The following is a 26,060-nucleotide window of genomic DNA, read 5'->3' on the forward strand; positions in this document are numbered from 1 at the left end:
CTGCAGCCCGAGGGCCACATGTGGCCCAGTGAAGTATTTTGTATGGCCCCGGTCAAGGGCAATGCAGTGTTTTCCTTTGCTGCCCCTGGGTGTTTACCGTCTTGCTGGCTCCCTCCTGTGTCTTGCTGCAGCATTTGCACGTTTGTGCGGCCCCAGATACATTTTTTTCGGCCAATGCAGCCCAGTGAAGCCAAAAGGTTGGACACCCTTGCTCTAAAACATCCCAAATTGTAAATGTATTTTTACAAAATAAAGTTTTATCTTGGGAGCAATTTCTTCAAATGGGTTGGTTTTGTGCATACCATGATAGGAATTAACCTCACCCTTAAACCAGGAGCAGATCATATCCCATTGCATAATGTTTATGTTGGTGTTACTGGTCTGTCATTGGAATCTTTTGCTGGGGCTTTACCTGATAGTCCGTTTGCAGGGCTGTATGCTTGCAGTTTGGCACTTTGGGTCAGCCCCCATGGAGACTGAATTTTGGCTGTAGTCCTATTATGGAAGCAGCTAAGGGCTGATTTAAGAATGGATATGTCAGGGTTTGGAGAGAGCTCATATTGCTTCTAATGGCTAGACTGAATGGATAAAATAAGACAAAAGCTAACGGCCCAATATTCAGCCATAATTATTTTTCTTGTATTCATGGCTTTGAGTGATAAGATGTCTCTGATTTTGGCAGCATCCTCGCGTAATCATCAACCAGTGAGACTATTTTGCTCGTCGAGCTCTATTCTTCTTGATGTGCCTTCATTTCATGTGATACACTTGGAAGAATTGAGAAATTCCATATTTTATGTAAGAGATCATCAGTGTTGGAATTTGCTTCTAGAACAGATCAGGGTCACGCGAAATTTAAAAAGTTTATTAAAAACTTTTTTGTTTAAAGAAGTGTTCATTTGTTACGGTTTTTAGTTGTTTTTTTTTTTTTTACAGTAATGCTATATGGATGATTGATTTATCATCTTTGTGTATGTTTGTTTTGGTTTTAGTTAAGATTTTCTCTTTCTGAAATACGTAAACATGTAATCTGTCTAGAAACTCCATGTTAGAGTGGAATACAAATGTAAGAATAAATAAAGGTCAGTATTGTTTTTAAACTCCAGCTGCTGCAGTTAAGTTCCACCTAGATATTCAGTGCCAGTATCTGGCTATTGCTATGGCTCATTATCTGGGTATATGACTAACTCCTGGCTCTGCCCTATGGCCATCCTGATGCTATCCAGGGGTGGTCAGATAATGCTGATTTGGTCAACAGCATTTATGTAGGTAGCAACACTTGCTGATTGGATTATTGCCTCTGATTAGTAGGTTGCTAATTGTTAGCTTGCAAGTGAAAGCTCATGGCATCCTAAGGGTGCTGTAACCAGAAGCCCATCACTGAACAGAAGCTACCAAATGAATAAATAGAAATATTTTGAACAAATAAAATAAACACCAAAATGAGAACTTCTTTTCCGGCACAATAACTGCTTATCAATATAAAGATGTCCTGTAGTACAGCTAAAATACTTGTTAAAAGATTTCACTTCTACTGGGAGGGGACAATCTCAAGACGAGCTGTATACTGCAGTCTGAGGAAGGAAATGCCAAAACAATCAGCTAGGATTGATGTAGACCAGGGGTGCCCAATACGTCGATTGCGATCAACCGGTAGATCTCGAAGGCAACGTGTTGCCAATCGCTTCCTGGCTGGACCAGAACCTCCTCTCCAACGTCAGAATTGACGTTAGGGAGAAGGCTGCTGGCCTGTTGCGGCATCAGAAAACAAAGAACTCGGCAATGGCGGCGTCTGCGGTGGCTTGGGGGCCCAGAAGTCGGCAGTGTTCCCAGAAGTCGGTGGTGGCTTGGCGGCCTGTTCCTAGACGACAGCCCCAGCAGTGGCTTGGGGAGAAAGACAGGGAGGCAGAACATGGAGACAGAAAACACAGGGAGGCAGGGCAGGAAGGCAGAAAGAAAGGGGGGCAGGGAGACAGACAGAAAGAGAGAGAAAAAGTAAGAAAGGGACAGGGAGACAGAAAGACAGACAAACAAAATGAAAGAAAGAAAGAAAGGGGCAGGGAGACAGACAGAAAGAAAGTGGAGGGGGGCAGGGAGAGAGGAAGAAAAAGTTGGAATCATGGAAGGACAGAGATGTTGGTTGGGGAATGGAATGAGGTATGGAGTAGACGAAGCATGCAGGAGGCAGAAAGAAGGGAAGAAATATTGGATGCACAGTCAGAAGAAGAAAGTGCAACCAGAGACTCATGAAATCACCAGATAACAAAGATAGGAAAATGATTTTATTTTCAATTTAGTGATCAAAATGTGTCCTTTTTGAGAATTTATATCTGCTGTTTATATTTTGCACCGTGGCCCCTTTCTACTAAACTGCAGTAGCGGATTTTAGCGCAAGGAATCTATGAGCGTCGAGAGCAGTACGGGGCATTCAGAGCAGCTCCCTGCACTTAAAACCACTATCGTGGGAGGGGGTATATTTCTCTATTTTTGTATAGTTGTCACTGAGGTGACATTGCATATTTTAAAGTCATCTGCTTTGACCTCTTTGGAAAAACCCCCAAATATAAATGATAATTAACATTTTCTCTGCGTATAGTGTGCTTTGTGTTTTTTTAAAAAAATTTTATTGTTGGTAGATCATTTTGACTTGATAATTTTAAAAGTAGCTCGCAAACCAAAAAAGTGTGGGCGCCCTGATGTAGACTTTCTCCAGCTTTTAGCAGGGGGATCAAGGTCTGTGCTGCTGCTACTGAGACTATTTGCTTTTGTCACTACCCCTCAGAACAACTACCCTATGCAAGACTTAGCTTGCACAGTGAGTTGTGACCCTCTGCCCTTAACCCATGATTGATTTTGAAGAATAGTGTAATCAAGGCAATGCCTTGGAGGTATGAAACTGTTTCCACATTACATTGGACTTGACAGTGTCCCAAGGGATGTTGGGAATAAAAAAACATTGAAATTCTTCCCCTAATCTGTGGCATGTTTACACTGTTGCCTCAAATTTACTTTATACAACAGATGCAGCTTCATTTTTCTTCACTGGATCAAGTTTCACGTTTATTAAAAATTTGATATACTGCTAAAAATAAAATTGTCTAAGCGGTGAACAAAAGGAGGTACAATATAAAATATTAAAATCAATAGGGACTGGAGACCGCACCTGCTTTTTGGGCCTGGCGTAATCATTTCCATGCGCTGATGCTACTGGAGCAACTACATGCCCGTCTCACCTTTAAACGTAAGCGGGGTTTGTTTGTTTTTTCAGATTTGGGATGCTTATATACAGTTTTTGTCTCCCAGGGCTCGGAGCTTAGTTTTGAATTCCTTCTAAATTGGGGAATCTTTTTCTCTTTCTTTCTTCTTTCTCTTCTCGCTCTTGGGTACTCACCATGGTGTGTTTGTGGGTGGGGGAGTGCTGCAGGTATGTATGAGGTGGTATGGTTGTGGGAATGCTTGGTTCAATTATAGGGGGGCTGGATATAAGGGGGGGACCTATCGGAAGGGGCTGTTGGTTTTTCTTGGGGTGGGGGGGGTCTTTGCTCATTGATTGTTGGAGAGTATCAGAGTACAGCTCTCTGGCGAGTGGCCTGCTGATTTCTTTATATTTGAGGGGTTGGGGACTTTTTTTGGGGGGAGGGAGATATTTCCTCACTGCTGGTTCTTGGGGTGGGTGAGAATTGTTACTTGCTGGTTTTATTCATCTGTTCCTACTCACTGTGTTTCCTGGGGGGAGTCTCTGATCTTGTTGGGGGGGGGAGGTATTACGGGGGTGGAGGGGGACCTTCCATTTGAAACATTTGAAAATTCTTGATGACTGCCTATTTGCTGTATGTTATTCCTTTCATGTTACCTCTGTTACCTCTGTTCTGTATTCTTGCGCAGTGGTTTTAGACTTGGTTTTGTTTGGGTTTTGTCATCATAAAAATTATTTGACCTTAAAATCAATAGGGATACATGACTTGGACAGTAACAAAAATTTAAACGTTATTGTTTTTCTATCCTATTTCAGATTATATTTCACCCCCACATGTGTCAAACTGGACATACGTAGGTGGGATCTGTTTAACTTAGGGGCGTTATGGACTTAATTTTGGTTTGCCATGAAAAAGGATGTAAAAAAATTATGAAGTCAAGACTTTTTGAATATTTCAGTAGCTTTCATGTTGAAAGTTGTAGAGCAAGGGTGTCCAATCTGTGGCCCAATTGCCGCATGCGGCCCCGTGAACTATTTTGTGTGGCCCCGGTCAAGGGCGATGCAGTGTTTTCCTCTGCTGCCCCCGGGTGTTTACCATCTTGCTGGCTCCCTCCTTTGTCTTGCTGCAGCATTTGTGCAGCCCCAGAAACATTTTTTTCGGCCAATGCGGCCCAGGGAAGCCAAAAGGTTGGACACCCCTGTTGTAGAGTATGTTGTGTAGGTCAGTGACTAATCTATTTTTTTTTTATTTGTAAATCATTTTTATTAGTAAGGGTTCAACAAGAGAACGAGAACAACCCAAATACCGAAATACAAATATAAATACATATAACCAGTGCAGGTACATATGATAAAAGTACATTCTCCACTAACAGCTACAAAATGACAGCTACCGACAGCTGCATTGGCTACCGATGGAGGCACGCGTAAAGTTTAAGTTCGCTTGTTTCTGCTTTAAAGCACTATATGGTCTAGCCCCCAAATATATAACTGACTTTTTTTCCTTCTCAGCCAACAGACATAAGAGAAGCACACACTTGAACTTCGTTTCCCCCCCCCCCCCCAGTTAGAAGATGTAAACTCAAAAGACACCACTAATACTTTCTCTCACACCAAGCAGCATTATGGGGTAAAGATCTAGAACAATTGCTTACGCCTTCCACTTATGGGGAATTTAGGAAACGCCTAAAAACATATCTGTTCCTGAAGTATCTAGACAGCTGACCCGTTCAATTCTTTCTCTTCAATAATGATTCCCTTGAACTGTTAACCACTATCTTTCACCTCTATTAAGTTCATTCAATTTGTACCATCTTTTAATCTTTGTAAACCGCATAGAACTTCACGGTCCTGCGGTATATAAAAAAACTGTTGTTATTATTATTATTAAATGAGACAAGAAAGACAGAGCAGTTGAGGAAGTCCAGCATCGCCTATCAAACTTATGCCATGAGATAACTGTTAATGGCTGGCATCCTGAACTAGGGAAAGGCAGAAATACGTAATGCTCCAAATACCTTCAGAGATGGAGAATAGACAAGAGGATCATCCCAATTCACCCAGTCGACCCCTCCTATTTTCAGTTTTATGTGAAGAAAAGAAATCCTGTCCTGGACAACTCCCCAGTAAGGGGAAGCTCCAGGCTCACCACACAACACAACAGACACACCACATACTCCCACCCCATTCATTCCCCCCTTCCCCTACTGGAACGGGCGACTAGAGATAACTGCAGAAACACCTTCCATAGTGCCTTATAAGCTAGCACCTCAGAGTTTAGAGAATGTTTGTAATAGAGCTTGAAACAAGCCAATTCAGACATCTGGCCTAACCAAGTCTCCAGAGGGATAACCCCGTCAAGTATCCAGTGCTGTAATATGGTTCTTAACAGTCAATAAGGTCATATATATAAATCGCCTTTGTGGTGCTGTGAGGCCCTGAGCTTCCAGCAATGTCTGGTCACCTAAGAGTAGCCTCTTATAATCCCACTCCAGATCTTTCTGCAAGCCAGTTGAAGCTGTGCAAAAGAAGTGTTCCGTAGGATAAGTTTGGGACACTCCAGAAAGGAGTGTAAGAGTGTCCCAGGGGCCCTGTTACATCTTAATGCATACTGTTTCATTTTTTCAGTCAAGTTCCTTATATTCAACTTGATGTATTTTATCTGTTCTATGTATTACTTGCCGGTATACCATGCCGGCATTTTCTGCATTATATTGTAAATGCTTTCTGTCTTTATCTGTTTTTAAGTCCATTATTCTAATTTGTATTTTATCTGTATCCCATGTATTAGCTCACCTGGTTGTGAACTGCCTAGAACTTTTTCGGTATGGCGGTATATAAGAATAAAATTATTATTATTTGCTACATAACGCATCATCCCAGAGTCCCATTTGGGCTCCTCTCGCTTTGGTAATATACGCCCTATGCAAGACTTTGAACTGAGTTTCCTGCCAGGCTGTGGACTTCACAAAAACATGCAAAGTGTGAAAAAGCTCCTGAAAAGCTTCAGGCGTGTAGTGAGCAGAGAGATCACGATTCCACGCATCCCGCAATTTAGAGAGGATGCCCGTGGATGTGACGGAACGGGCCACCGTATTCCAAATGGAGAGAGAACCCACAGAAGCCGGTATGCGAAAAAGGTATTCATCCAGCCACACTCTGTCCCATGCAGTCGGGAAAGACTCAAGAAATAATGCCGGGCTTGCAAGTAGGCAAAAAATTGGTTTGTTAGGAATTCCCCAACGCTCCTTGAACTGTGCAGATGTGAAGAATGTGCCCGTATCCCTGTCAATCATAGCATAAAGAGTACGAGCCCCCCTAGAGGCCCAAGCAACAAAGGGATTTCACCCTAAACCCGGTGAGAAGTTGGGATTACCCACCAGCTGCAGGAACAGAGATGCGGAAGGGGATTTTGCCTGTGCCTTGCGCCACCACCGCCAAGCCGAGCAGAAGGGCCCCAGAAACCGTAATTTAGAGGACAAGTTCCCCCCAATCCCACTAGGGGAGTGCAAGAGGTTCAAAAATGCAAAAGGGGCACACCAACCCAATAACCATCCTGGAAGAGAAAACTGAGTGGACCCCGAAACCCCTTCGTGGATGAAACGCACAAGGGCCTCCACTTTATATGCTCTAACATCAGGGAGTCCGAGGCCTCCCCCCCCTTTTGGAAGGGTCAGCTTAACATAGCTGATGCTCGCCGACCGGTGACGCCAGAGAATCCCGGTGAAGATGGGAGCGAATTTTACCAACATCGCACTGCAAGATCCAAAAGGGCACCGTCTGCAAAGGATATAAAAGTTTGGGTAAGAGTATCATCTTTACCAAAACAGCCCTCCCAAGCAGAGACAATGGGAGGTCCCTCCACGCATGGCAAAGAACTCCAATTTTCTCTATGACGGCCAAGATATTATGTGTATTGAGAACCCAAGGATCAGGATGTAAATAGATTCCCAGATATCGCATTGGTTTGTGCACTGGGACTAAACTATTTTAATTGTTTTTGTAGACAGCCGAATAGGGCTGTATTTACACCTACAGTATCTTGGAGCAGGTGGAACTTTGAGAAAATGTGTATGCCATGTGAGAGCTCATCTTATAAAGGTACATGTTGCTTATAGTTATTTATTTCAAGGCAGAGAACATTATAAACACACACAGTGTAAAATAGGTAAAAATACAAAATATAGCACATACAAATAATTCCAGACAAATTGAGAGAGGAAATCCAGCAAAAGTCCATCAGTTAATATTGAAGTATCCTGTACTGAGTGGAGGAATGGCCTAGTACCATAATTAGGGCTTCAGCCTCAGCACCCTGAGGTTGCAGGTTCAAACCTAGCACTGTTCCTTGTGACTGTGGGCAAGTAACTTAACACTCCATTGGCCCAGGTACGTTAGATTGTGAGCCCACTGGGACAGATAAATATTTCTCCCTAAGTACCTGAATGTAAACCATTTAGGCTATAAGTGGTATATAAATAATATAAATAAATAAGAATAAATGTCCCAGTACCTCAAGATGGATCAAACTCCAAACAGAATAGTCTTTCAACAGGCATGTAAAAGAAGACAAGTTAACTTGGTTTTTTTTTTTAAAATCTCAGAAGGCCACTTATTTTACTCATGTGTTCCAGTCACTGAAAATATGCCTTTCCTAGTCTGATCCAATCGCCACCACTGGTGGTCATATACCACAAATCACAGATCGTGAAGCTCATGACAGCAGGTAACACTGCAAATTGGTATGCGGATAAAAAGGAGAGTTAGAAACATAGAAAGATGACGGCAGAAAAGGGCTATAGCCCTCAAGTCTGCCCTCTCTACTGACCCACCCCCTTAAGTCTATGCCTTAATGATCCAATTCCTTAACTTGACCCTCGTAGGGATCCTACATAGGGGTCCCATTTATTCTTAAAGTCAGGCACGCTGGTGGCTTCGACCACCTGCACTGGAAGCTTGTTCCAGTGATCTACCACTCTTTCCGTGAAGAAATACTTCCTGGTGTTGCCATGAAATTTCCCGCCTCTGAGCTTGAGCGGATGCCCTCTTGTGTCCGAGGGTCCTTTGAGAAAGAAAATGTCATCTTCCACCTCGACACGTCCTGGGGATGCATTTAAATATCTCAATCATGTCCCCCTTCTCCCTACGTTCTTCGAGAGTGTAGAGCTGCAATTTGTTCAGTCTCTCTTCGTACGAGAGACCCTTGAGCCCCGAGATCATCCTGGTGGCCATCAGCTGAACCGACTCGACTCTGAGCACGTCTTTACGGTAATGTGGCCTCCAGAATTGCACACGGTATTCCAGATGAGGTCTCACCATGGTTCTGTACAGTGGCATTATGACTTCAGATTTCCGGCTGACGAAACTTCTATTGATACAACCCATCATCTGCCTTGTCTTAGATGAGGCCTTCTCCACTTGTTTGGCAGTCTTCATGTCTGCACTGATGATTACTCCTAAATCTCGTTCTGCTGAAGTCCTAGCTAATGTTTCTCCATTCAAGGTGTAAGTTCTGCATGGATTTCTGCTACCGAGGTGATACAAACCACAATGGAACCAATAATAACAATTTAAACTGTACGCAGAAAGCACCAGGTAACCATCACAACCGCACAGATTTGTTAGTCCATACAAAAGGTGTACTGCTGAGTTTTGTACTACCTGTAATGAGTGAAGACTGGATGCTGGCAAACCCAAGTAAATAATAGTACAATAATCCAGTTCACTCAAAGCTTGCAGAACCTGTTGGAAAATCGGTCGCATACATGATTGTGTTACCTTTATAAAATAGGCATTCAAGAGGGTTGTTTTTAAAGATGCTCTATTGTAAAATAACTCTAACAATGTGCCTGGTACTGGAAAACCTTAAGACTGGATACATAAACAGGATAAAATAAGGGTCTGTGTGAGAAAGTGAGTGCCATAGTGGCAAGTATCCCTAGAAGCACTTCCTCACTGATGTGGCAGTTAAGCTACATATCAGCAGATGGTGCTAACATGAGAAATCGGAAGCTGAAGCAGAGCCAACAAAGCATAGGAATGTCTGGCCAGAAGGGCGGGGCTCAATAGGTTGATGTAAGTAAAAACCCTTTGGCAGGACAGAACAGGGAGGCTCTGGGTGGAGGAAAGCTGTCCTCCAGGGTGGGTCTCCCTGCTTACCTGTAAGTCACCAGAAGCTGGCTAAGGTGAGCCAAGCTTTAACTTTGGCTATACAAGAATCCTATTCTTGAAGTTTTGCTGAAGCCGGGCCTATGTTTGTACAAACCCTGCAAGTAGCTGTATGCACTGTTGATTTGGGGGCAATGAAAAGCTGCTTTGAAGTTGGAGACATTCTTTATGTACTATGCCTGTGAGGTAATAAGGTTCAACATTTGTTTATTAAAAGGCTTTTGTTTTACTTTTTATCCTTGTCTGACTTTGTTTGATGAAGGCCTCACTCCTCCACTGCGTACACATTACCAAAGGCTGGATTACCTCTCATGTTTGCTTTTATGGTTGGGTTCTGGTGGATCTCAAAGTTTATTATTCAACGCAGTACTTATATTTACTGCAATTACCAGTAAATGTTTTCATGTGGATTACAGTAAAAATAAACTAGCCAATTCTATGATGTTGCAAAATATGAAATGGATTAGTACAACATAATCTATCCTTTAAAAAATTATTTTCAAAAAGGAATGTTTTCAGCTTTCTGCGGAAAACCATGTAGTCTGAACGTTTCCTGAAGAAAGTCAAAGCGTTTCTTAAAACTCACTATTTCACTAAAGCGTTCCCATCTATGGCCTCTTCTACATAGATGAATCTGATTTGCTATCAGTACTTAAGCCAATGCTACATTAGTATACTGCTTTCACATTTTTGTCTTTCGTCCCACCCTTCCAAATTGTATCTAAAAAGTAATTGCCTTTCCTTCCATTCTCCTCTTTATATTAGGTTTCATATGTGGCATATCCTTTCTCACTCCCATATATATTTTAATTTACTATAAACAGCTTAAATATTTTATTTGAAGTATAGTAAATCAAATTGAAAAGTGAAATGTGAAAAAGGTAGTTAACTTTAAATCTAAAGTTGGGTATTCCATATTTTTGCAGCTTGGTAAGAGAAAATTCAAGTAAACGTTTAATTCCCTTCGCTAATGGAACAAATAAAAGGTTAGATGGCTGTTACTCCGTAATATCCTTTCTGACGATGGAAATGTTAGAAGATTGCTCATATATTCTGGAGTTTGACCATGAATTAGTCTAAAGCAAGGGTCTCAAAGTCCCTCCTTGAGGGGCGCAATCCAGTCGGGTTTTCAGGATTTCCCCAATGAATATGCATGAGATCTATGTGCATGCACTGCTTTCAATGCATATTTATTGGGGAAATCCTGAAAACCTGACTGGATTGCGGCCCTCAAGAAGGGACTTTGAGATCCCTGGTCTAAAGTGTGAGCTTCTATAGGGAGCCAGTGTAGCTTGATTAATAAAGGTGTTAACCTGTCAAATTCTGCACTCATACAGCATGCTGTACCAGACCAGGACTCTCTAATTGAACATATGCTATGCTCTCTAGAAAGTTAAACATTAGCACACCAATGCACATGTAGGGATTGCGAAGATCTGCAACGTGACATAATCAAGCTTGAGAAATGGGCATCGACATGGCAAATGAGGTTCAACGTGGATAAGTGTAAAGTGATGCATGTTGGTAGCAAAAATCTCATCCACGAATACAGGATGTCCGGGGCGGTACTTGGAGAGACCTCCATGAAAAGAGACTTGGGAGTTCTGATCGACAAGTCGATGAAACCGCGCAATGTGTGGCGACGGCGAAAAGGGCAAACAGAATGCTAGGAATGATAAAGAAGGGGATCATGAACAGATCGGAGAAGGTTATCATGCCGCTGTACTGGGCCATGTTGCGCCCTCACCTGGAGTACTGCGTCCAGCACTGGTCGCCATACATGAAAAAGGACACGGTACTACTCACAAAGCTCCAGAGAAGAGCAACTAAAATGGTTAAGGGGCTGGAGGAGTTTCTGTACAGTGAAAGATTAGAGAAACTGGGCCTTTTCTCCCTCGAACAGAGGAGATTGAGAAGGGGACATGATTGAAACATTTAAGGTACTGAAGGGAATAGATTTAGTAGATAAGGACAGGTTGTTCACCCTCTCCAAGGTAGGGAGAGCGAGAGGGCACTCTCTAAAATTGAAAGAGGATAGATTCCGTACGAACGTAATAAAGTTCTTCTTTACCCAGAGAGTGGTAGAAAACTGGAACGCTCTTCCGGAGTCTATCATAGCGAAAAACCCTCCAGGGATTCAAGACAAAGTTAGACAAATTCCTGCTGAACCGGAACGTACGCAGGTAGTCTCAGTTAGGGTGCTGGTCTTCGACCAGAGGGCCGCCGCGTGAGTGGACTGCTGGGCACGATGGACCACTGGTCTGACCCAACAGCAGCAATTCTTATGTTCTTAAGTATAATTTTCTGAAATATACTTTATTGAATAAATATAGTAGATGTAGTTTTTCTGAATGTTGTTCTGAAGATGAAGGCAAAGATATGAGGAACACAAGTTTTGTGGCAGAACTGAAAAAATAGATACAGATATTCCAAGTACTAGAGATGAAATACTGAATTATTCATGTACGTGGTTCTCTGGGGATAGAACCACATGTGTTTCAGCTAGAAGGAGAAGCATGACTAAGGTGACCATACATCCCGTTTTGAACGGGACCATTCCGTTTTTAGATCCCCTGTCCCGTTGTCCCCGCACACAGCTTCGGGATGCCAAAACGTCCCATTTTCAGGGTCAGCGTCCTGAAGCTGTGCGCGGGGCCAATGGGACAGGCGATCGCTTCCCTTCCCTCCCTGCTGCGCCAAAGCCAGCCTTCCTCCTTCCCTCTCTCCAGCGCCTGATTCAAACCCCTCCCTCCCCCCGTCCGCAGCTGCTACTCCTTGCCAGCCTCTTACCTCTCTCCAGCACTGATTCACCCCCCCTCCCCCCGCTGCTTGCCGCCCTGAAGCCTTCTTCACGACATCAGTTCTGACATCGGAGAGGAAGTTCCCGGCCGAGTATATATGATATTTTGCAGTGTTAATAATCTCTTTCTTAGTTTTCCATGACATCTTATATAAGGAATACTACAGTAGTCTGAGAAAAAATAAGAGCTTGGACGATGATAAATGGATTATATAAGAAGTATTTTCAAATCTCAAAGCAGTCTGCTTTTTTGTCACTATATTGATCTGATTATTCATATTCAAACTAGACTCTAAGATGATACCTAATGCTTTTAAAAACTAAACCAGTGAAAAGACTGCCAGAAATAGCTAGACCAGGGGTGCCCAATATGTCGATTGCGATCGACTGGTAGATCGGGAAGGCAATGCGAGTCGATCGTGGAGCCCATTCCGGACTCCATGATATACTTGTGTTGCTGTCCCAATCTACCGGGCGATCAGCCTTCCTCTCCCCGACGTCCCCCACCACTCTCCCTCCAAAAGCGTCGGACTGACCAGCATTCTGTTCCACGACGTCAATTCTGACGTCGGAGAGGAAGTTCTGGGCCAGCTAATCGCTGCCTGGCTGGCCCGGCACTCCTCTCCGACGTCAGAATTGACATCGGGGAGTGGAATGCTGGTCAGTGCTCCGCTTCTACAGGGAGAGCTTGGGGCGGCAGTGGCTTGGAGGCCTCTACCCCGATGGCGGCGGCGGCAAACCTAGTGGCTTGAGGGCCTGTTCCCCGATGACAGCGGCAAACCTAGTGACTTGGGGGAGGGCAGGGAGAAAGGAAGAAAGAAAGGGGGCAGGCAGGGAGATAGAAAGAATAGGGGGCAAGGATACAAAGAAAGAAGGGAGTCAGAAAGAAAGGGGGCATGGAGAGAGAGAAAGAAAGGGAGGCAGGGAGAAATAAATAAAAAGTTGGGGGAGAGAATGAGGTCTGGAGGAGAGCAAGCATACAGCATGCACAGTTAGAAGAAGATGCACAGTCAGAAGAAGAAAGTGTAACCAGAGACTCATGAAATCACCAGACAACAAAGGTAGGAAAAATGAATTTATTTTCAATTTAGTGATCAAAATGTGTCCGTTTTGAGAATTTATTTCTGCTGTCTATATGTTGCACCCTTTGCTCCCTTTTACTAAACCGCAATAGTGGTTTTTAGTACAGGGAGCCTCTGAGCATCGAGAGCAGCGCAGGGCATTCAGCGCAGCTCCCTGTGCTAAAAACTGCTATTGCAGTTTAGTAAAATAAGAGGGTATATATTTGTCTATTTTTGTATGGTTGTTACTGAGGTGACATTGCATAGAGTCATCTGCCTTAACCTCTTTGAAAAAAGACCCGGAATATGAATGATAATTAACATTTTCTCTGCGTACAGTGTACTTTGTGTTTTTAAAAAAATTTTTATTGTTGGTAGATCATTTTGACTTGGTCATTTTAAAAGTAGCAAGAAAGTGTGGGCACCCTTGAGCTAGACTGTTACAGGGAGAGGAGATGGGGAAGAGCATAAACAAAGTACTCTATTTTTGTCTTTATTTAATTTCAGAAAGTAAGACTGAGCCCAGTCTAAGTAAACGTTTATTTTATTGTATCTTTCAAGTTAGAAAGCACTGGTATTAATAAGGTGATGTCATCAGCATGAGTATAGAAGCTGATCTCAAGCTAGGTCAGGTTCTTACCAAAGAAACTTTTCAGAATATTGAAAAGGACCAGAGACAGTGATGATTCCTAAGACACCCTCTATCCTATCCTCCAGGGTTCTAAAGTATCCAATGTTATTACTAAAACCTTTTGAACTGGTTGAACAATCTACCTGGTAATTCCTCTATTGCTCAGTTATAACAAGGTTGATTGACCAGGTCAAAAGCGAATGACAAGTCAAATTGCTGAATTACAAGCTGGTGATCTAAACTAAACTAAACCTTAAGTTTATATACCGCATCATCTCCATGAATGTGGAGCTTGGCACGGTTTACAAGAACTTAAAAAAAAGGTTTACATGAACTTATATATAGAAGAGAAGAGTAAGGGGGGATAGAATTACATTTTAGTGAAAAGCCAGGTTTTCAGTTGCTTGCGGAATAATTGGAGGGAGCCCAGGTTCCGTAGCGGGGTAGTAAGGTCGTTCCAAAGACCTGTGATTATGAAGAGAAGGGATTTTCCCAGTTTGCCTGCATAGCGAATACCTTGTAGAGAGGGGAAGGATAGTTTATACCTTTGGGCGGGTCTGGTAGAGTCAGGACTCGAGGAGTTATAAGATAGTGGGATTAAGGGAGGAAGGATGCCGCACGTTCTCTCTGCCATGGGCCCACCCCTCCTCTGACGTCAGGGGCAGGACTGCAGCAGAGATTGACGGCAGCCTGCTTGGTTCGCTGTGCAGGCTGCCGTAATTAGCTTGCTGGTCTTCGATAAGCGGCAGTGGCGTGTTTAAAGGTGAGACTAGGAGGGGAAGAGTAGTAGTCTGGGTGAGAGCCGTATCGGGTGTGGCGGCGGTCACAGCGCGGAAGACGACCTCACTAGGTGTTTGAAGCAGTGGAGGTAAGGCCCCGCCCGTCGCAAGGGCCCCGGTGGGATGGGGATTGCCAGAGATGCTGGATTTGGACACCAGGGGCGGAGACAGAAAAGGACCTTGAGGAGGGGCAGGAAAGCAGATTTGAACCAAAAGGGAGGAGGAAGACTGGGCAGATGCTGGACTACTAGAGGGATTAGAGAGGGGAAACACCCTGAACCAAGGAGAGAGAGATGCCAGGCCTTGGGGGAGGGGGAAGAGAAGAGTGAGAGAGGCAGAAAGACCTGGATCAATGGTGGGAGGACTCAAAATGTTAGCAGAAGGGAGAAACCTGAAACAAAGGGGAAGAAGAAGAGAGAGGGGCAGATGTTAGACTTGGGGGTGTATAGAGGGAAGAGAGAGAAAGAGACTGCAGAGAGGTAGAAAGATTCTGGACCAGGGAGGAAGGAAAGAGAAAGAGATAAGCAGAGAAAGACTTGGAAGAAAGGAGAACAAATGCTGGGAGGAGGGGGGTGTTTGTAAGCAGAAGAAAGACAGACAGAGAGAGAGAGAGGCCTTGACCAAAGGGAAAAGACAGGAGGGAGATGCTGGACTATGGGAGGTGCAGACAGAAGAGACAGAGGGGGAGAGACCCTGAGGAAGAACAAAGAGATGGAAGATCATAACAGAGGAGGGAGAGAGAGGGAAACCTGAAACAAAGGGGAAGAAGAAGAGAGAGGGGCAGATGTTGGACTTGGGGGTGTATAGAGGGAAGAGAGAGAAAGAGACTGCAGAGAGGTAGAAAGATTCTGGACCAGGGAGGAAGGAAAGAGAAAGAGATAAGCAGAGAAAGACCTGGAAGAAAAGAGAACAAATGCTGGGAGGAGGGGGGTGTTTGTAAGCAGAAGAAAGACACAGAGAGAGAGAGGCCTTGACCAAAGGGAAAAGACAGGAGGGAGATGCTGGACTATGGGAGGTGCAGACAGAAGAGACAGAGGGGGAGAGACCCTGAGGAAGAACAAAGAGATGGAAGATCATAACAGAGGAGGGAGAGAGAGGGAAACCTGGAACAAAGGTGGTGGTAGGTACAAAGGAGAACTGACACTGGATCTGGGGAGGGTAAGCAGAGGGAAAAGAGATAGATCTCGACCCAAAGGGGATGGGGCTGGATTGTGAAAGAAATGTTGGATGTACAGTCAGAAGGAAGTCCAACCAGAAACTAATTAAATCACCAGACCCCAAAAGTAGGAAAAGTATTTTATTTTCAATTTAGTGATCGAAATGTGTCAGTTTTGAGAATTTATATCTGCTGTGTTTATTGTGTGTATATGAAAAATGAAAGGAAAACATTGTATTATAATTAGTAAAAGGGAAGGATCTGGGGCAGAACTTGGGTGGGTTTAGGGTGGAGCTTGGGAGGTCTGTGGTTGGGGGTACTTAACTTGAAGTAGTTTAGAAACACTGCTGTAGGCAATCGGCCGCCACCAGTGCCTCTCCTCTCCTGCCCTCTTCCCTGATGGAAGCACCTACTGGCATCTCAGGACCGTTTGAAAGGCCTCTGCGCATGCACAAATGTCAACATGATGATGTCACACATGCGCCCTCACTAAATTTTCTGACTTCATTTCGGCCCCAGATCATTTTTGAGTTGTGCAGGCCTTCTCTATATCATGGCCACCATTTTGACAATGCAGCCAGCAGGGGTAGGAGCAACTCAGGATGCTCCTGCCCCAAAGAGGCTACTAGACTAGTGTTTCTCAACCTTTTCAAGCCAAGTACCCCCTAAGCCTAACAAATACCAACTGAGTACCCCTGCCTAAGCTCCGCCCCAGACTCAACCAAACTCCGCCCCTGACTCCACCCCCATAATAATAGTACTAATTGCTATGCAATTTCTTCCATCTATTTTTCATATTCACACAATATAATCTTATTAATACATAATGGTAACCACAAAATTATAAAAACACAAAGCACACTGTACTTAGAGAACATTTTAATTATTTATATTCGGGAGGTTTTCAAAGAGGTCAAAGCAGATGACAAAGTATGCAATGTCACCTCAGATAAATATAGTGCAAAATATAGACAGCAGATATAAATTCTCAAAACGGACACATTTTGATCACTAAATTGAAAATAAAATAATTTTTCCTACCTTGTTTTTTGGTGATTTTATGAGTCTCTGGTTGCACTTCCTTCTGACTGTGCATCCAATATTTCTTTCTGCCTCCTGCATGCTTCCTCTCCTCCATACCTCATTCCATTCCTCAACCAACATCTCTCTCTGTCCAACTTTTTCTTCCTCTCTCCCTGCGACCCTGCCACCCGACACACTCCATTCCCCTCCTCCATCTTTTTTTCCCCTCTCTCCCTGCCCTGCCCCCCTGAAGCCACCGCCACCGCCGATTTCTCCCTGCCGTCCTGCCCCCGAAACCGATTCTACCACCTGACACTCCATTCCCCCCACACTTTTTCTTCCTCTATCCCTGCCTGCCCCCCTGCTGATTCCTCCCTGCTGCACCCCTGAAGCTGACCCTGCCACCCGATATGCTCCATTCCCATCCCCGCGCTGCTGCCACCGCAAAAACAGGGACAGGCCCAGCGCGTACAGCGACTGACCCAAATTGCAGCCAACCCACAGGCCTTCCCCCGACGTCAATTCTGACGTCAGAGAGAAGGTTCCGAGCCAGCTAAGCAGCGATTGGCTGGCTCGGAACCTTCTCTCCGACATCAGAATTGACATCAGGGGAAGGCTTGTGGGCTTGCTGCGTGCAGTCGTACGTGCCTGGCCCGCCCATGTTGCGGGAGTGGGTATGTGTGTGGGAATGGAGCGTGTCGGGTGGTAGGGTTGGCTTCGAGAGGAGGGGCAGGGAGGAATCGGCGGTGGTGGCAGGGAGAGATCCCAGGAGGCGGGCAGCCCGCGTACCCCCTGATATATGCGTACCACAGGTTGATAAACACTGCACTACACCACTGGGGCTTTTAGAAGTTAGGTCCAGGGAGGGACTATGGAGGGGAGAGTGGATATCCAGGGGAAGGGGGATGGAATTCCACTGGGGAAGCTCACTTGGAGACACAGTTTAGGTTTCTGCTGAAAATACATAGGCATTTTCAAACCATTGCTTTGTTGCCGATACCAAAATTTAGTCAGCCTTTATGCCAAATTAAAAAGGATAGAGGAAGAGTTGAACAAATGCATAGAACATCCAAGTCAGAGGTAGAAAGCTTTTTTAGTTGCAAATGTACATCTGGTTGGAAAGGGAGAAAATTCTCACATAGCTGATCAGCAGGAGCATAATAGCTCTCTTGATGTAGAGTGATCTTCCACTAGATTCTGTTTCAACTGGAAACCCACTAATGTTGTTAGCACTGCTATTTTAAAAAAAAAAGCAATAAGAGTCCTTATGCTAATCCTGCACTAATCAATTAGCACTTGGTAATGAAGCTGTGCTACTGATTAATGCCAATATGCCCACACTCTGATCCCAGTCATGCCTCCTCCATGATTCTATGATATAATTAAACATATTTAATACAAGTCTTGCACACACAGATCAAAAAGTTACCGCAGGATGCCTGAACACATTTACTGCAGCTTAGTAAAAGGACACCTATGTTTGTTTGCCATGGTTTATATGCAACCCAATCCATTTATCCCTCCACAGAAGCAATGTGGATAAAAGTGCCAGTTTTTGAGCACTGCTGCAAAGTGTGAGTTGAAATGGGTTAGATCCATGGTATCCTTATTAAGCAATATAGCTCTTTGTGTATTGTTGGAATAGTATATTGAAGTATACTGTTTAATGTTTAACGGTTTTTTAACTTTCTTTTGTCATTAACAGGTTGGCATGTAGAAGGAGTACTGTCTTATTTGATTGGAGTATTTCCTGAATTAACCTCACCAGCAAAGTAATGTATATGATGCAACTGAAACCTGAACTAATGCTTCTGTTACATCTTTGTTCCTGGGAAATCTTCTACCTGTTGACACAGACATTGCAAAGTTCTAAACCGCAATGTTGACAAGTTGTGGCAACAGGACAGGAAATCTTAAATCTGGATTTTGCAAGCTTTTGGATGGAAAGCTAGAGCCAGTTGCTCCCAACAATGGTTGAGAACTTTGGGCTACAACGAAGGAATGGAACTTTTCTTGTGGAGTGTAGACTTCATCACTCATAGTAGAGTATGTCAATGTATCGGTCCATTCAGAATGACGGTGTGGAGCTTGGGGGTGTTCCTGTGAAAGGGAGTGACACTCATGGTTCTCGCAATGGGGATTTTTATCCCCAAGCATATTGGATTCAAAATGGGACTGCAACTCAAATTGTCCCTGCAGCTAATGAAGGTGCTGCTTTACGGCTCAGTGTCACTCCAGCCGTGCCAAAAATGGGGGTTCGAGCTAGAATTGCAGACTGGCCACCAAAGAGGGAAGCAGTGAAAGATGTTCCAGTTACAAGTCCATCAAGAGAGACTGAAATATCCAAAGCTGGTAGAGATTTCCTTTTTCCAGGGAGCTATGAGAATGGACAATATCTGCAAAGCAATTCCAGCTCATCAGGGTTTAGGATCTATCATAAAATGTCAAGGAAGAGATCTAAAGATGTTGAATTTCAAGACAGTTGGCCAAGATCACCTGGAAAAAATTTTATACCACTTCGAAACCGGAGTAATAGTGAAATTACACTCAGTGAGTGTGACTTTGAAGAGATCTCTGAGCCAAGAAGTACAAAGTATCTGGGTGGAATGCCTCTCTTCAGAGAATATGGAAGCACATCTTCTATAGATGTACAAGGAATCTCTGAGCAGAGTTTCTTTGAGATGCTCAGTGAGTTTCGAAATGAAAAACCTGACCAGCTCAGTGTGACACCAGAAAGACACAAAGACTTTCTCAGGGTAGATTCCAACATAGCATCTAACTTCCATCCAGCTGGGACCACAAAAATAGACCTTAGAAATGGCCAGTCACAGAAAGAAGATTCTCAAGCACTACAAAAAGAAAAAGAGAAGTCACGAAAGAAAGCTCTCAAAGCAGAAGTAGCTGACTCATCCATCTTCCGAAAATTAAGAAGCAGTAAAAGTGAAAATGATACGGTAAAATCCTTTACTGACTTGGAGGATAGTAAACTTCAAGAAAACACCAAACCTTGGATCTGTCAGAAGAGCTTTGCACATTATGATGTCCAAAGCATGCTGTTTGATCTTAATGAGGTGGCAGCTAACAGGGTCTATGTCGCTCAGCGAAGAAACACCACAACTGGGGCTTCCGCGGCCTCCACAGTATCTTTGGCTGTTTCAAGAGCTTTTGGACTTGGGGGCATGGATCCAACCTTCACAAGCACAGAAGACTTGAACTATAAAGAAAATTTGGAACAGGATCTAGGAGACAACAATAGCAATGAGTTACTCCTCAGCTGTCCCCATTTTAGGAATGAGCTAGGTGGCATGTGTGAACGCAATGTGAGTTTCTCCAGAGCTGCTGCAGGCTCTCCTGGTGGAAGTGAGGAGGGTTCTCCAGAGCCTACACTAAACATGTACTGTAGTAATGCTAGTATCTCTGTGTTAGAGGTACCAAAGGAACTGCAAAGAAGCCAAAGCTCATTAAAGCACTACAGCATTGAGCATGTGGACTTGGGAGCTCAGTATTTCCATGATTATTTCTACGGGAAAGGTAACATTTAAGCTTTTTTTTCTCTCTTTTCTGTAGAAGAGGGTGAGATTAGGTACAGTCAAACCTTGGACAGCGAGAAATGTGATGTGCGAGTGTTTTGCAAGACAAGCAAAACATTTTCTTAAATTTTAACTCTATAAACGAGGGTTGTCTTTGCAGTATGAGCACGTATAAGCGCGCCACGTCAAGTACACCCAATATACGCACATCGCATTGCTGAGCATATCACTGAGCGTAATACAAGCACCTCCAGTTAAAGCGCGCACAACATACGCACATCTCACGCTGAACATGGCTGAATGTAATAAAAGCATCATGCCCAATTCACCCAATTCATATTTGCTTTACTGTATATATTTTTATTTTATACAGTATTTTCTATTAAAGTTTTTGGGTTGTGGAACGAATCATCTAAGTTTCCATTATTATCTATGGGGAAATTCACTTTGATATACGAGTGATTTGGATTACAAGCATGCTTCCGGAATGAATTATGCTCGCAAATCAAGGTTTTACTGTATCTGGATTCTATGATGCATACTTCTTGTTTTGTCCTATTCTGTAACCTCAGCAATTCTGTTTACCCAGTTCCAGTTTGGGAATAATACTATAATTCTCTCTCTCCTCTGGAGCCAGTGTTTAGATATTTGGCTGTTCACACAAACAGAGGCTGCATTGGTCTGTGGGCAGGAGGCATATAAATCAACTTTATTATTGCAAGGCACAATTTATTCATTGGATTTCATTTTGTCAAATTTATTTTGACCTGAACTTTTTCATCTATTGGTAGGCCACTTGTGGTGTTCACAAATCAAGGTTCAGTGCTGTGGTCCAACAGAGGCCAGTTTCTGTTGAGCAAGAAGCCATAAAGTTTCCAATAAAATTATTAAAGGCAGAGCCCTTATTATGTTAGTTTGGTTTAAGGGTTTGCTGAATCACTTAGTTTCCCACTGTCTCTTGACAGTTAAATACAGCTGGGTTGTTTATGTATCTGCTACCAAAATCCTTTAGTAGTATTGGTTCCCACCAGTTCAAGAGACATTGGCTGACATCGTTTTTGGATAGCATCTGGTGGAGAATAAGTTTCCCGTGACAGTGTGGATTACTCAGGAACTCATGTCTATAGATACTGGCTGCCTTTAAAGTTATTAAATTTACTAGGCATGAAAAGAATTCTGTTTATAGCATTTTGGATAAAGTTTGAAAAGCATGCACATACAATATACAGAGGAAGGCTGCTTTTGGGTGAAAGATCAGATTCGTCAGTGTCTGCTCTTCTTTGCTTCCTAGCCCTACTAGAGAAATCCTTTTATTGTGTGGCCTGGTAGTTCCTTCCTGAGCTTCCAATTCAATCGGAACAGGGTTCTGTTGAACTATATGCTATGAACCATCATTTGCTATGCACCTCACAGATTTTGCTGAATCATGACATAAACAATCCTTAGCCAGGAGCCATGGAACCCTTTGATTTGTAGGCTCTAAAATCAGCCACTAGTTGCCTCTATTGTGTGATGACTGACTCCTTTCCTTCCCTACTCTTTAGCTCTGTGAATGTTGCCTGTGGAACAGGAGTTCTCAACCCAGTGCTCAAGACATACCCAGCCAGCGGGCTATTCAGAATCAACAATGGATATTTGAGATAAATTTGCATGTACTACCTCTATGTTTTATAGATTTGTCTCATCCATAATCATGTGGATATTCTGAAAACCCAACTGGCTGAGTGTGTCCCAAGATCTGGGTTGAGAACCCCTGAAAAGCAAATCCTTGATCCTAGGACTCAAAAACTCAAGTCATCCTAGTGTGGTGCCGCTGAGCCACTAAACCATCCTCATTTCCTGTTCTAAATTTAGTATGTCCTTATCTGGGCTGTACCATCATTTACAAATGGATGTTATCTCTTCCTGCCAGCAGTTGGAAGTAGAGAAACTGAACTTTCCCAGTGACATCACTGGTATAACCTGCTGGTGCTCAGCGGAAGGCTCCAGTATTTCTCTACCTCCAGCAGGGTGGTGCTCCTGGTCTTTGGCTTAGCTTCTAGCAGTGCAGGCAGGTGACAAGCAACTTGATAGAGCCAAATGGTCGACTCCCAGATTCCTGAATTCACAAACTGGACCTGATCAAGCACTGAAAGCTGCTCTGCTGCCCCCAGTCCATCACCTGATAGTAACCACTAAGTGAGGCATATATGTCTCTGGAACAGGTCATGCGGTCCCCATTTCCTCCCTCCACCTATCTGTGTTACCCCTGGGCTCTCCTGAAAGGACTGGGTTTGCCTGGATTAACTTTATTCTCTGGCATAGGGAATAAAAACAAAACAAAATTCACCCTACAGAGCCAGATGGCAGCAGATGAGATTGCTGGGGGCCCAATCTGTGGTTGGCCTGAAAGGGCCTGCAGGCCTTTGCACTGATCAGGTATCCAGGCATGCCAGCAGGCTGATTCCCTTGGCTGGGAAGTTTTTTCCTTACCTTAAGACAGGAAAACAATGCAGTGTTCAGAATGAATAGGCTGAAGCACCAATCTTTCCTGCCATTTCAGCCCACATACCTGAGGATACATTTCTGGATGCAGGCCTCAGAGGGGGGATAACTCAGGAGACTGAGTCCTCACTCTCCCTATCCACATTCACTGGGGGGGGGGTGGCTGAACCCTGAGCCCTGTTTGGCTCCAGCATTTAGCCCTGTTGGTTAAGCAAGCTCTGATGGCTGAGATTGGCTCTCCTCTGCAGGAAAGACTGGGCTCTAACTTCAGCTCCTGCCAAGCCAGAGTTTGTTCTGGGGAGTCGTAAGGGGCCTTTCAGCTCTCCAGTTGCCTCTAATTCTGAGATAGAGCCCATGTTGGGAAAAGAAGAAGCATTTGCCTGTCATTCAGCTGTTATAATAGGAGAAACTTCTCCACCTTTGTCTTGGGGTCAGAGGCCTTGGGCCTTTCTAAGGACAGGACTCCCAAAGTACTTTCCACTTCATAAGGCGCACTCTCACATGATGCTGGCAGAATATGATACCCTAGATGGGACTCTCCATTTGGTCCTTTTGCAGGAACACATGTTCAAGCACCAAGTCCAGAAGTGCAGTTGTTTAGCCTCAAGACTTCCTAGGTCTGGGAAGACTTCCTAGGTCTGGGACTCTCTTCAACTATTAGCTTCCATTATGGCTACTCTGAAAGTGGTACCTGGGGGCACAGAATCTCATGCATCCTCTTCAGTTTGCATTGTTTATCTGGGTACTGGTCTGTCAGGATTTAATTTATCAGAGTCCAACAAAATCTGGACTGGTGGGGCAGTCCCAGTCAACTGCTTCAGAAGTTTCTGTTGGACCCGCTAGATTTTGTTGTAGTCACCAGCAATGTGAGCTCACTGTTTGGCTAAGGTGGCATAAGGTTGCAGGTTCCCACTGGAGGCCTCTTAATCCATCAGCTAACAGGAGAACTGGGCAGAAGTTGGTGCTGGTGGAATTCTTCCTGGTACAGGAGAGAATGATCTGTGTGATGGTGGACAATGCCACAGCAGTGGCTTATATCAAACACGATGGCATTAGGAGCCACAGTGGCCCTGGAAGTGGCAGCCCTTTGTCTCTGGGCAAAGGAGAATCTGCTGACCCTGTTTGCAGTCCACATAGCCAGCAAAGACACCATTCAGGCAGACTTCCTTAGTCCATACCTGCTGGGTTTGGGAGTTGGGGCAGGCTGCCTTGTAGCTCCTACTATACTGCTAGAACTAGCTGATCTTCAGCCTTAATGCCCTTGAGCAGCAGTGGAGTGCTGCTTCAGTTGTTGAAAGCCATTATAAAATTATTATCTCTTACATCGATAATTCCCTGGTTCAGCAGTAGCCCTGGGGAAGAGTCATTGTATGTCTTCACGCTCTGGTCTCTGCTAGGCCACGTAGAATAGCATGAAATTCCATTCTGGTGCTTCTTGAGGTCCCAGATGGGCCTTGAAGGCCATGGTATGTGGATCAGCTTTCCCTGCCCAGAAGGGAATGCTTGCTCAGGCAAGGACTGATGTTAATGGAGAATCTGAATTCCTTCTTGCTCAAGGTTTGGCCCTTGAAAGGCAGTGTTTAATGAGGAAAGGCTTTTTACCCACAGTGATCTCCATTTTGCTTAAGGCTTGCAAGTTTTCTCCTTCCCTGGGCTATGTCCGGGGTTGGAAGTTTTTTTGAGAGCTGTTGGGTCCAACACTCACCTTGGAAGGTGCAGATTCTCAGGTTTCTGCTGCAAGGGTTTGACCAGGGGTTGGTGCTGAACATGCTTAACCTTTTCCTATCGTAATAAATTTTACGTTACGCTGGTTCCAATCGTAATTATTTTAGCAAAGTTTTGTATTATTCACCATTATCATTTACAGCTATTGTAAACATAATGTAAATAAGTCATAAGTCTGTAAATTCAAATATTTTGTGTTCCTGTCGTGTACTGTATGTCCCATGCCATGGGACATACGTTAGAAAAAGAAAAAATCACTCTATAGACCTGTTCAAAGAGTAAAGTTGTATGAATGATGTAATTCAGTTCACCAAAACTTGCTCAGAATCAAGGAGGGGAAAACTGGGGCGAGCCCCAGAAAAACCACCTCACAGCCCAATCATCGCATGAAGGGTAAACAGAGACATTATATCATTCCGTGTATGCTTTATATGTTGTAAAAAATGTTGACGTTGAGCACTATAATGACTAGGTTGTTTTTTAGTCAAAGAACTAAGCAAACTTAACTTGCAGCTTGCGGGTTCCGACGTGCACGTTTCGATCCTGCCTCAGGGAACACACAGGAATAGGTGAAAAAACATGCGATAGGTACAGAGATTCAAAATGGACTATTGTCTCCCATATAGAAGCGCAAGTGGCGCGGGTTAACTCAAAGCAGTTAACCCGCGCCACTTGCGCTTCTATATGGGAGACAATAGTCCATTTTGAATCTCTGTACCTATCGCATGTTTTTTCACCTATTCCTGTGTGTTCCCTGAGGCAGGATCGAAACGTGCACGTCGGAACCCGCAAGCTGCAAGTTAAGTTTGCTTAGTTCTTTGACTAAAAAACAACCTAGTCATTATAGTGCTCAACGTCAACATTTTTTACAACATATAAAGCATACACGGAATGATATAATGTCTCTGTTTACCCTTCATGCGATGATTGGGCTGTGAGGTGGTTTTTCTGGGGCTCGCCCCAGTTTTCCCCTCCTTGATTCTGAGCAAGTTTTGGTGAAATGAATTACATCATTCATACAACTTTACTCTTTGAACAGGTCTATAGAGTGATTTTTTTCTTTTTCTAATATATGCACCTTTTCACTCTTGTTACATTGTGTGTAACTTGTCCCCCTAATCTTCATATCTGACTAGAGTATGGGACATACGTTGGCAACGACATTTTTGGAATGTCCCGTCATCCGGGACACATGATAGGAAAAGGTTAAGGTTCAGTTAGTAGCTCTCTTGTTCTTGAGATAAAATCCTGGACCTTTCCCTCACTGTTCACTTTGTGAAGGCGGTCGCTCATTTGTGTTCTGTCCATCCATCTCTTCCTTCTTAAGATTTGAAATTAATGCTGAATGTACTTTTGGGTGCACCCTTTGAGCATCTGAAGTCTAACCTCCCTTAAGGGCCTCACTCTGAAGATTGTCTTCCAGGTGGTGATTGCATCAACCAGAAGGATTTTGAAGCGTCGGGCTCTATTTTGTTAGAAACCTTGACTCTCCTTCTTGGAGGATTTC

General features: G+C 43.9%; 1 protein-coding gene across 1 annotated transcript in view; it reads left to right on the plus strand.

Annotated features, from left to right (window-relative positions):
* Nucleotides 1–26,060, plus strand: part of SIPA1L3 (signal induced proliferation associated 1 like 3) — a 485,058-nt gene that overhangs the window by 284,701 nt on the left and 174,297 nt on the right. Inside the window, 1 exon segment of the mRNA XM_033954455.1 lies at nucleotides 18,520–20,345. Within this exon segment, the coding sequence (XP_033810346.1) occupies nucleotides 18,863–20,345 (1,483 nt within the window). The 5' untranslated portion in view covers nucleotides 18,520–18,862.

This window comes from Geotrypetes seraphini, chromosome 8 (genome assembly GCF_902459505.1).
Source record: "Geotrypetes seraphini chromosome 8, aGeoSer1.1, whole genome shotgun sequence".
Lineage (NCBI taxonomy): Eukaryota > Metazoa > Chordata > Amphibia > Gymnophiona > Dermophiidae > Geotrypetes > Geotrypetes seraphini.